Here is a 13,019-nt window from a genome sequence, read left to right on the forward strand (position 1 = left end):
CATGTAGGCTTTTGCCATGAAAAAAAAAAAAAAATCGCATCCACTTTGTTTCTGCATTACTTAGAATTTTTTTTTTTTTTTTGGTTTCAATTTATGATAATTTACGATATTTTGTTTAGCAAACAGAGAACAGTAGCCAGACTTTAACAGTCAGTTGTGAAATATTTGGTTAGCTTCAATTATATGAAAATATCCAATAGTTCATTTTTGAATACAAATGTGAATAGTTAAGTGTGTAATATGCAATTTGTATTTGAAACCTCAAATATTCACCCACCCCTAATGAACATATAACAAACTGACCTTGTAATTGTAGACATAGAAAAATATAGGTATGGATCACTTTATTAGTTTGACTCGTTCACATGTTAGTTTAAAGGGACACTAAAGCAAAACACTAAATCAGAGTACTCTGGTGATGTTTGAAAACTCAATATTGTCATTAATCTCATGATAATAGGTTGATTACTAAAAGAGAAAATGAAATTCAAAGTTTCATTTTCTTAATTTCGCACTGAAATCCCAATGCCAGTAGTCAATGTGACGTCACATATTTCTATTTGGATCACGTCAACTTAGCAAAAATTTCGAAACTTGCCATGTTAACTCCATGGCTCCTTTAGAACACAATGTAGTCCATTTTTACTGATAGAGAAATAACTAGGACTTAGCAGATGCTGTCAAAATCCATGATGTCACAGCGAGCTGCTGCAGGAATTTCAAGGCAGCGTTTCCACCTGTATTTCGTTTTTGCGCCTTTCCCGGCAGACCAAGCAACTTATCGCAGTAAGAGCGGTGTTTGTGATATTGTGGAAGGGTGATTTACTATTACAGGTGAAATCATTTTTCTCTTTATTGTCCCTTTAGGTAATAGGCATGTGCTCAACTCAGCTGCAATGAAGACTTGCATTCAATTGGCCTGATTTACAACCAGTAAGCCACATGTCCTAGCAACGACCTTATATGAATGCAGCATGCCACGTTGCACAATTAGGGTTTACACTTTCATATAGCTCTCATACAAGATCTGAAAGAAAGTTGATGCCAAAAATGTTTAATTCGAAATTGTCCGAGATTTACTGTAGACATGTAAGGACACTATTTTTTCTATCATTCATTACATTCATTACAGTGTGTATGAAGAATCATAAGACAACCCAGAATATCAGCTTTGGCAAGGCCCAGCTTTGTATATGTATCTTGTACATCAGGTACTGTTATTTATGAAAGTTCTCTTATGTAAATGTAATAAATCGACTGGTCACTGCTGCAGCTTTTGTTTCATTATCCCGCCAATCACTATAGGGAGAGGTGGGCATCTAAATGCCGCTATGTGAGAAAACACTTTTACGTACGAGAAGTTTCGGGAATATGAGCACTGGTTACCAAGAATTCTCGTCGCTGGCATTTCTGGCTGCTGCGCTTCGCTCAGCTTACTTTCAGTTTTCGCATCACTTGGCTTATGGTAAAGTACTAAAATTCTCAGGATGCATATTTACTAGACAATTCAACCACAGTGACGGGATCCCCAACTTGCCGTTAGCACAATACTGCACATTTGTGAGTATGAAAGGACCATCTGAAGGTACCAATAATAACTGCACAAGGGGTGTAATGAAACACAATCAAGCTAATTTAGCAATGGTAATCAAAATATAAAAGACACACGTGAGAAAAAAAGTTGTGGCGAAACTGTATATGAAATTAAGTCCACTGTTCTGAGTGTACAAAGCTGTCCAACTGTGCTACAACACTTAAGAGGACACTAAAGAGAAACACTAAATCAGTTTAGACTGACAAATTATTCTATCAAAAGCATATTTTATTTACATTTGCAGTAACACATTGATTATTAGAAGAGAAAATGATGGTCAAAAGTTCAATTTTCTTAATTTCGAGCTGAAACCCAAGCTTCAGTACGTCAGTGTAATGTCATAGGTTTCAGGGCATATTTTTTTAAATTTAGGCTTTTATGGCTCAGCAAAATATCTTAGAAATTAAGTTTTTGGCTCTCTTAGAATGCAATGTAGTCGATCTTTACTGATGAAAAATTAACTAGACCCAAGCACCACTGTTAAAATCCTCAACACCAAGGCGAGCTGGTGCGGGAGCTCGAAAAGACAGCCACCACATGTCTTTCATATTTATTTATTTATTTATTTATTTATTTATTTATTTATTCATTTATTTGCGTCATTTCTGGCTTACTAAGTGTCTTCTCACGAAAACATTGCCTTTTTCGGTATTGTAGAAGGTTAATTTACTAATGCAGCTCAAGTTATTTTTCTCTTTAGTGTCCTTTTAACACCCAGCTCACTTTTATTAATTGTTAATTAATTAACTTATTTATTTATTTCAGTACTGCTGGTTTGAGCTTCAGGCCTTAGGCAGGAGCCGGTTACAAATGCATACAAATGAAAAAGATTACACAGAAACCATCGACAATGGTTGTCAATGTAAGCGAATAGCCTGAACAAACAAGCAAACAAATGTTTTCGTTGAAATTAAGCAGTCATTAATATATTTGTGGTTAGGCAGCCCAGCGAACCAAAGATGGCACAATGAGAAATGGAAGCAACTATGCTGCAAAGCTCTTTTATCATGTGACTGCATAAAGAGTAGGAATGTTCGAATAGTGAAAAAAGAAAAAGATAAGACTAAATTCTGAGGTTTTATGCGAAAACTACTATATGATTATGAGGCGCACCGTAGTGGGGAGCTCCAGATTGATTTCGACCAGCTGGGGTTCTGTAACGTGCACCTAATGCACAAAACACAGGCATTTTTGCATTTTGTTCCTGTCGCAATGTGGCCGTTGCAGCCAGTATTCAATCCTGCGCCTTCAGGCTTAGCAGTGCAACACCTGAATTCTTTTTTTCTTAATAGTGACATTTTTATTTTTCAATAGCGAAGTTTTTTAATAGAATCGAATATGAATAACCTGAATACATTGGCTTTGCACATGCAATTGAATAAGTTCTTTACAGAAAGGACATTTTGCTTAAATGGATGCAAGAAGTCTGCAGGGACCTTAGGGTAGAAACATTCCTAATCAGCTAAGAGGATATTAAGAAAAGCACTGCTCCATGCATTACCTCCAAAACCAGTGACTTAGCAGTGTCTACTGAAAGAGACTTAGCAGTCTGTTTCAGTAATGAAATTCACCTTATTATCAGTTTTGCAATACATCTAAAGTATCTGTTTAATAGTTCATTAGCGCATTCAGGCTACTTTCTTAGTTTGTTGACGATCACCTTCATATTTAACATCTGCTCAGTTCCATGGTTTAGCTTTGAACACCAATGTCCAGTCATAACTCAAACAGCTTTCTTGTCTTATTTTCATTAGTCTCTAAAGCCCAATTTTGGACATTGCACATTATACACACTGCATTTGACAGACACTCTTTAACACTAAACACACTAGAGCAATATGTGATGGTAAAACCCTAAAGATAGCATTGGAAGTCTGCACTTTTTTAACCATGTAGAGCACCTATATTTACAACACGATAGCTGAAGAGATATGAATAAGCCCCTGATGCAGAACTTTTGTAGCAACATTACCCTGGAATCTCCTTTCATACTCTAAATCAGGGGTCTCCGAACCTTCTGGCTAAAGGACAGCATAGTGTCAAGAGTGATGAACATTGAAGCAAATAGAATTAAATATTGAACACAAAATTCGGTACTAGATATCACAAAGGCAACATGAATATGTGCACACTTACTCCACTTGGAACACTAAAATGTACGTAATTTTAGCAGATTGACAATCAGATCGACATTGTAAAATAAAACAGCAAAATACGAGGGGCAGCCTATGTGAATTTTTGCATAACAATGGCAATAATAGTCAGAAAACTAACTTGAAGAGAGTCCACTATATTGTTACTTTGCTTTACTGCTACATACAGAAAAATAAATTAAAAAGCCAATCCCCAGATCTTTATCAGACAAGTTACCTTTGAATATGATGTACACTAAAAAATTATTCCCAAAGTCATTGTGCACTGAAAGCTGAGACACTGGTGGACATTCAAAAATTGTTAGAACCACTATTTCTTCAATCACACTAGACTCAGTTATATGTGACCCTCATCACATTTTGTAACAGCACGTATTATCTCTGCTTTCCATTGTGGTGGCAACATTTGCTGCTGCCATTTGGTAAGGTGTTTTTTCCCCCCCCTTTCTTTAAAAAGTGAAGAGTGAACCATGGCCAGATGGTAACACAAGTCTTGAAGAAAGCTGGTCCCCTTCATTAAATTTTACAAACGAAGAATCACACAGTGAAAACATTAAGATAGTGGAACTGGTGCTCTACTCATCACTCAGTATGTTTTATCAATGCCGCTCATAAATATTTACTGCTTAAAATGCACAATGGAGTGCATGGAAGGCAAAGCGAATGTTACCAGTGAAAGTTCCGACCACAATATGGTGAGTTAAAATGCAAACAGCAATGTGTGCTTTCAAATCACTGCCTTAGACTCGCCAAGTTCTCGCCATTCAAACAAGGGAAGGTGCTTGCAACACCAAGTGACCAGGCTTTTGGTCAGAGGCCTCCTGCTGCAGGTGGGTTGCCTGCTATTATGATCTATGGCCATCATTGGGCAAGTTGCCAGGCCCCTGCAGGCTGGACCTGGCCCATGGGATGTATTTTAGAGACCCCTGCTTTAAAGCGTATGAAAGGTTGGAGCATAATGTGCCTTCAACTACCATTACATGATTACAGGGACTAAACACGTGCCCCTAAATGTACCATGCTGTTGTACTGAAGGTATCCAAAAATTAACATCAGGTACTTTTGCTACACACTTAACTATTTCACAGCTTTGAGATAGGGGCCAGAACAGTGAAGCACCCCTCAAATCCGTGTTATTCTACTTGACATTATGCAATATCCCAAGTGAGAAATTGGATATTTCGCCTGCAGTTGATTGACAAGTTTCATACATCACATGCAACACTGTGGAGGCTAGCAAGACTTCTTGCAGTGGTTGCGTTAACACCAAAAAATAGTTTAGTGTTTCTACCAGCAATCTTGTGAAACTACTCTTTATTTAAACTCAGTATTCATTAAGAGTGGTAATCCTTCAAAATGAACAAGCTGAGTTATACACATTAGTACAGTGTCTTAGATCATTTTGCTTTTTTTTTCCTTTTCATGATATTTATTTGCAGCCCATTGAGGTGCATGCTCACATGGATTGCACAAGCATATGCTGCTGGTGCACAGTGAAGCATTGACTGGTGAATAGCTGCACTGCGAAGTAAGTGAAGGTTTATACCAGATGCAGAGTGTCACACCAGTGCAGAGCATCATAGTAGTGCAGGGCATCATGTCGCATTTGTGAGATTACATGAAACATCAAAAGTTTGCCTCAAGTAAACTTGGCACAGTGCGCATCTTGAGCATCGTACCAGATTTGTGAGATTACATGCACTGTGCATGTAATCTCAAAAACCTGGTACGATGCTCAAAAAACACTGCACCAAGTTTACTTGAAGCAAACTTTCAATTGACCACAAATTTTTTTTAATCTCTAGGCAAGGTGCTAAACCCACACCCTTTTGATTCAGAGACGAATGTCTAACAATTTGACCATGAAACACGTGGAGTAATACATTTTTATGACCAAAGTTCTTGCGGAGCTTCCACAGTGTTGGACACTACATGTGAAACAAAGTATACTTGAAACAAAACTCTTTAAGTAAGAAATTAGTTTATCAGTAAATACAAAAACTGGCTTAACTGCATGTATTTAAACAAGCACACACAGTCTATGTAACTTCATGAAGGTAAGAAATGCAATGAAAATAAATTTTCATTTTGGTGCACGTTGCAAGGTTTTATACAACTGTTCAGCAGATTTTCAGAAAAAGTCAAATGTTGCTTGCACAGTTTAACCCCCATCTTCAAAGTTAGTATCAACTTAAGCTCATTCTAGGCTCCCCTATAACATGCGTTCCCCAGTTCCATGGTTCAGTTCCATTTTTTACTTTATATTACCAACTGTATTAGTGAACATTGTCTTATGCACCTCAATAAGTTATGTAACAATTTCCGAAAAACTAGTGCTCTGCATGAAACATGCAAATGACAATCAATCTTGAAAAAAAAAAAGTCTTTGTTTTCCTACGCTGTAAACAGCATTCTTGTTTTGTACAGACGATGCAATACAACTCTGCATCTAAATCTCACAAATCTTCAATGGATGAAGCAGATGAAGATGAATGAAAATTCACTCCATAATTCAGGTTAATGAGCAATGATGCTAGTTATTGCTTCTGTACTCTGTCTTATAACACTATTATTCTGCTTATGCTATATTACACTGCAAATTTGGGCAGTATATGCTAGTATTGAAATTTGCAATTTCATACAAAGATGGCAATTCTTTACCTCAAATAAAAAAATTCAGTAACTGACCTTTCACGAATTTCTAACCCACTTCATTATGAAAAAGTTATATGCTATCAGATTAAGTCAGGTAAGTTGTTTGCAATTTCGATTTTTTTAGTTCATTACTGGTCAGCATATTCATATATTTTATGCAATGATTTTCAACTATAATTATGCTACAGAAAAGACACACAGAATGCCAATACAATACAACTGCTAACTCCCTCTTTACTAGTCAACTGCAATTTCAAAACCTTAACTGCATAAAATTCGAGACTGTTAAAAGGGGCACACCAATGCATACCTGATGCAGCATGTCTGTGGGTGTTGTTTAACATTGTAGGTAAATGTTCACCAATGAGTTAAATTGCAAGTATGGTTATTATTTTAAGTGAGGGTAGTAAAAGGTCAGCATTAACTTTCTTTATATGCCCTATTCCATTATTATAGTGTCATAATGATGCATCAGAGAACCAACCACAGTAATCCCTAGAATATGAAGACATATGCATCACAGCTGGGGCTTCTATGAGCCAAATACACTTTCTATCAACGCATTTGTGGCCCAGCTAATATATAAAAGCATATTGTCACATTGTCACCATTAAAAAGCAAAACAATGTACGCATCATAACTACTGTAGAGTGTTCGCTTCAAATTGCCAACAAAATGTACTGCTTTGAGAGCTCCTCAGTTCTCTTAAAGCAACAACAATGCATTAGACCCCTGCATTACTGTAGTTCAGCATCACATGTTTTAGTATCTCTATACCTACAAGCCACTCTCTTTTTCAGAGACATTCTGCGCATCGTAGTGCAGGGCCAGGGCAGAGTGTCACTCTGACCATTCACAAATGCAAAAAGCATTAGCATCAAAAAAAGGCATCACTATAAAATCGCAGCCAAGGTCTCAGATGACAGATCAAATGGTAGTAGAATTAAACACCTATCACAAAAGCAAACAATAAAAAAGCTATGATAGAACCACTTGCCTCCAACACTTAAGGCAGAGAAAAACATTTATTTTATGAAAGGATACACAAGGTCTGGGATTCATATAGGAAATTTTTAACACATTTGTAAGCAAAGTACTAAGAAGTCATGGGTACCACAATCAATAGAAGGGAATTTATAAATAAAAATGGGTTGGAATGCATGCCCAAGTCATTAATGGCATTTTATTGATAACATTGATAATAAATGTAATCTGTCTATTGTTCTGTCAGTACTAGCCTATGGGGTGAAAAGTTGAAGGATAAATAAACTTAAAAAGAAGCTATGAAACATGCAACAAGTGATGGAATGGAAAACAGTAGATGAAACAATACGGAGGTAGGAAGACAGCAATATGTTTTAAGCAGAAAATGCAGGTAACTGATATTCTCATTAAAATTAAGATGAAGAAATGGAGTTGGTTAGGTCATGCAACATATAAAACAGATAAGCGGTAGCCCGTTAGTGTGAATGGGTACTAAGGGAAGGGAAATGCAGTTGGGTACAGCAGAGAAGTAGATCCGAGTGATGAAAATGGGAAATTTTACAGCTTTAATATGTGCACAGCAATTGTTCTCTATAGGTTTGTTAATAAATTTGCATTGTAAAAACAGTAACTAGTTTAATTTTACAATAAATATAGAGGTAATACCATTTCTTTAGAAGACTCAATGCCAGTGCTAATCAACACTGACAGCACAGCTGTTGAGAAGGAGATAAAGAGCCCAATGAACAGAGTATACAGACAAGGTGCCAAGATGGTCAGTACTTCATACTGCACTTTCATTTGCACTAACTGCAAAATGACAATGAGGTAGGGAATCCAGAAAACATGATCTCGTTTTATATTTGCTCAATCCCACTGCAGTTATCCAAGTTTCTTGTCAACCTTTTTGGCTTTTCCACATATCACACTACATACAACATGTTTTTTTGTATTAAGTTCAGGTGACTGCCTCAGCCATTTGAGCAAGTGAACCCTTTGGTTCTTCAAACAATCCATCAGATAGCTATGGCCATATTGGGGATCAGTCTCTTTTGCTAACATCACTACGTGTTGACTGGCCAAGCCCATGGAACTTATGAAAGGAATGGCACACCTCCCACTAGCATTATTTTCATGCTGCATAGGTCTCAAGTGCATTGACAGGATGCCCATCTCTCCAGCGACGTGAAGCACAGGACAGCATGCTATGCGAATGCAAAACACTAATACAACCCTAGGATGGCTGCTTGAAACTACTGTTCTCTTGGAGTAACATCAGGCTCCCCACGTACAACAAAGCAATACTGTTGCAAATATTTTTCTCTACACTTACTTCATCAATCCGATGCAACTATACTCCCTTTCATACATAGAAGTCAATGCTGAGGAAGCTACGCAAGAAGTTCATTCAAGAAAAGTTATCACTCCATGCTTTCCGTCTATGCTTTGCTGCATGCCAACAGCATTCGCTCGTGCGAGCATGCACATGAGGCTCTGTGCGACGGGTTGCAAATAAAAAACCCGAAAGGATCAACGAAAATAAAAATGACCTAAAGCAATGCATTAGCAGTCATATACCACAGTGAATTTGTTTCTAAGGATTAAACTTGTTTCATTCAATACTGAGCCTATATAAAAACAGTTGCACACAATTGCGGTCAAAAAACATTGAATTATATCCAAGTGCAAACGAAGCCACTGCAAGAAGTCTCTCTAGCCTCCAGAGCGTTGACTGCTATGTATGGAATGGAGTATAGTGATTGAGACAAACTTCAATAGCAGAGGAAGAAACCTGCTACTTGATGATCATCATGCATTAAACGACATAGCAGGTAGCCAGGATCAAACCTGGTGCCTTTCTAACAATACACATACCATATTTACTGTGCCTAAACAACAGAATGTGGAGATTTTCCAAGCATGTATTTTGCTAGACAGAGCTCCAATGAACCCCTCATAATTAAATCCTTGTTGCTCACACTAATCAGCAATTTGCAGACCTGTTTCCATGGCCCATGAAATTACATGGGGTCATGGAGGAAGGAAAGCATTTGAGAGACCCTGGCCAGCTCGGATCAGTTGAAGGGAGTGTGGCGAAAGTTACTCGGTGTTTCCTGCAAAGAAGCACTGGGACTGGTGTGCCAAACATCAACGTTACAATAGCAACCGCACTCCCGAAGCTCTCACTGCTGCTCTCGACCTCAGAAAAGTGAGATTTTTTGGCCTGTGTCTTTCTCACAGCACATTCTATTCGAGAGACAAGCCAACTTTGGAGTGTGGTGTGCAAGCTTGAAAGTTGTGTTTTGGGTCTGTGAGTGTGAGTGTCAGCCAGCAACAGAGAAATTCAAGCAACCCTGTGTTCTGAAGAAACCATTTTGGGAAATCCTGGGCCACGATTTTGCAGCGATGACTTTTCCTGATGCTAATGTCTTTCAACGCTTTCTGCGTTCTTTCAAGTAACGCTCCACCCAGGGTGGAAAATCGAATGCAGCCACTCATGAACACAAAAAGCGCCGGAAGACATTAGCATTGCAAGAAGCAATTTTCCGCTATGCTGAATGCTTTTTATAAAAATGGCAGCCCTGATCTAATCATGAATCATTGAACCAGTGGTAGCCAAACAGTACTTCATTACCACTTAAATTGCTCAACCAACGTTACCACATGAGGATTCAGTTTTTACACTGTAATAATGCTCACTATATATATAGGTGATCCAAGCTGTAATGTTTGCGCAAATGAACGTACCTTGCAGGTTCATTCACACAGTATGCAGCAACTGCCACCATGTTATTGGAACTACATTTTTATGAAGGAATCCATTGAGAGTGAAAGCTTTTAAGACAGCATGCCAAGAAAAATTTAATGTATGAAAACCTCAGCATCAGCAGCATCTCAACACCCAATTGGGCACTCTCCAGATAAAGAAACATACTTGGCTGCCATACATAACCCAGGCATAAAAAAACAGACTCTGATTAGAACAGTCAAGGGTGGATGATACCTACCTCACTGTTTTAATGAACGCCTTCACTACACCCATCACCAGTTATACGATGACGCCTCCAACCACCAACCTAACACTATGCAATATGGCTTATGCAAAACAAATTTAGCATTTCCCCATGAAGCAACCAGAAATTCAAAAGAAAGAAGAAAGTGAATGCACATAATAGTGCATGTGACACAGTGCACTAGCACCAACCTTTGTGACTGCAATTGGCTCTTGAGAGCAAAGTAAGCTTCTAAGGAACCAGCACCGGTTATAGACATATGCACAATTGGTCTGTATTCTTCTGACGAAAGCTACACAAGTACAGTGATGCCAAAGGAGAATGATGTGAAGGGGCCGTGCTTTTCATTAGATATTTCTAAAATTAATAAAAGGGCATGACTGCAACTGCAGTTGGAGTCTTAATATTCACTGTACTTGATAATATGCAGCAGCGGTAGTCATAGCACTAATGCACACAGCTCTGCCTCCAATCCCACCCAAAATTAAGTGGACCACAGCACAAGCATGCTCAAAGCAAACGATAATATGCAAAAAGACAACGCCCCTTTATTTATCGAGGCATTAAAAACATGAAAAGCAGAACAAAATTTTGCAATGACAACATAAGTTAACAGTAATGACATGCACATGATGTTAACAGAAATAACATGCACATGATGCAGGTTGTACAACAGAAGAAAAAGCAAGCAGTCCACAGAACAGCATGAAAGTATTCAGAAACGCTACTGCCGTTTTGTTCACAAACCATGCACTACAGCTAAAGCTTTCAACACACCTCCTTCACTACAGGAAAGGAATGGTAAATACGACACATTTGAACATATTAGCTTTGACAAGGTGACACGTCCATTTGTGAGGCGGCGCATAATTTACATTACTTATACTAAATTCCAGGAACAGATGGAAGTACACAAGAGGTTCAAGAAAATATGCAAATTACAAAACAACAAATACCAAGGTGTAGTGCAAGAAAAACTGACATGCTAAACAGGTTACTTGACACTGAAAGAGTACAGCAAACACGCTTTTTGTTAGAATGGTTAGAAATTGTTGGAAATTGTTTGTGCACGATTTCAGAAAATGAACCAATAAATCTTAATGGCAAGTAAGAATTGAACTAAGTGGGGAACAAAAATTAACTTCCATAACAACCCACTATGCACTGAGTGAACACAGGCACTGAACCATTAATGCTACATCATACGGAATTTCCAGCGCAGCTAAACGTGAAATTTTTACGGAATGGGATAGAAAAAAAAAAAAACGCGTTCTATCTCTTCCCTGTATATATATATATATATGTGTGTGTTCTTTTATAATTTTTTTTTTTTTGGACAACGATTACTTGCGGTATGAGATGGCACAGAAATACAAACGGATGGGTCAGCGAACGCATGGCCTTAAAAGTCGTGTAGCATAACACGGTAGAAGTCAAGAACCACCAACATAAACTAACAGAAGCTTTTTGTTAGAAACATAACGGTTAGAAATTAGAAGAAATTGTTTACATATAAATCTTGAGGCCTGGTTAAAAGTACATACTGAAACGATTTTTCACTACATGGAACCCACGCAATAAGTAAATAAAACTAAGAAATGTCAAGTTTGGTCATCTTAAATACTGTATCTTTAATCAACATTAATCCGTTAGAGATGAATCAAAAGAAACAACTCACTCGGGTAATAGTAAAACATCTCTCGAGGTTGGTGTTCGGTGTTCGAATCCGTGGCATAGCCACGTGCGCCACGAGCCTCGTTCTGCTATGAAAACACAGTGACTTTCTTTCTTTCTTCCATTTGATCACGCGTGAACACATGCATCACGTTGTAGATGGCCAAGTTGCGAGTTGTCAAAGAACACGCGCCGATGTCGGTGCCACCGTCGATGAGCACTGCTTTCGAGGGCCACGCACAGTTCCCGCTATTTTCTACATTCTACTGGAACAGCAGACGAGCACAGACGCACATGCCAGCGATGTTCCGGACAGGTATGGCACTAAAGATCACTGGTTACACACTTACAGTAGGGTTTCAATTCGGAGCACGGTAGCATGACAACTGACATCTGCCGCCACGCAAATGGTGCACATGATCACTTCACGGAACACGCAAAATGCACGCTCTTCTTAGCCACAAGTGTATCACTTCCAAGGCAAGCAAGTGATGTCCCGTACCACAATATTGCAATAATAAATATGCGACATAAATTCCACAAGCCGTCATCACTCCCCACCAGCTTCACACAAACGAGAAGCGTCCGCGTACAAGGCTCCGCAACTCTCCTTATACACTCAAAAAGCATCTTATCAGAAGCACTGCTGGCAGAACATTACGTACCATGCATATTATAAGTTTACGCACCTTCATTTAATAACGAATGAACCGAATATCCGACCGAGAGAAGCCTGTTTCGAATTTCACTTTCTTTTTTTTTCGAGTGAGCGTATCAGTGAAAGCAGCTACTTTCCCATCATGGTACCACAAAAACGAATTCCACCGCAAGAAAACAGAACGTTTCCGTCAAAATAAAAACAACTTTATCATTCTCTATAAAACTATTTACCATTATTTTAATTTACCTCCAGAAAATATCATTTATAAATTTTAGAATAAGAAC

The 13,019-nt window shown here is 38.3% G+C and overlaps 1 protein-coding gene across 9 annotated transcripts in view; it reads right to left on the reverse strand.

Annotated features, from left to right (window-relative positions):
* twin (CCR4-NOT transcription complex subunit 6-like twin) overlaps positions 1-12,966 on the reverse strand; it is a 300,870-nt gene extending 287,904 nt beyond the window's left edge. For 6 of the 9 annotated variants that reach the window (XM_050195834.3, XM_050195832.2, XM_050195829.2 and 3 more), the window contains exon 1: positions 12,079-12,966. In XM_050195834.3, the coding sequence (XP_050051791.1) occupies positions 12,079-12,097 (19 nt within the window). In that variant the 5' untranslated portion in view covers positions 12,098-12,966. The remainder of the gene's footprint in view (positions 1-12,078) is intronic. The other 3 variants (XM_050195821.2, XM_055063546.1, XM_050195820.2) reach the window with 2 other exon arrangements.
* Between the last annotated feature and the right edge of the window lie 53 nt (positions 12,967-13,019).

This window comes from Dermacentor andersoni, chromosome 1 (genome assembly GCF_023375885.2).
Source record: "Dermacentor andersoni chromosome 1, qqDerAnde1_hic_scaffold, whole genome shotgun sequence".
Taxonomy (NCBI): Eukaryota; Metazoa; Arthropoda; class Arachnida; order Ixodida; family Ixodidae; genus Dermacentor; species Dermacentor andersoni.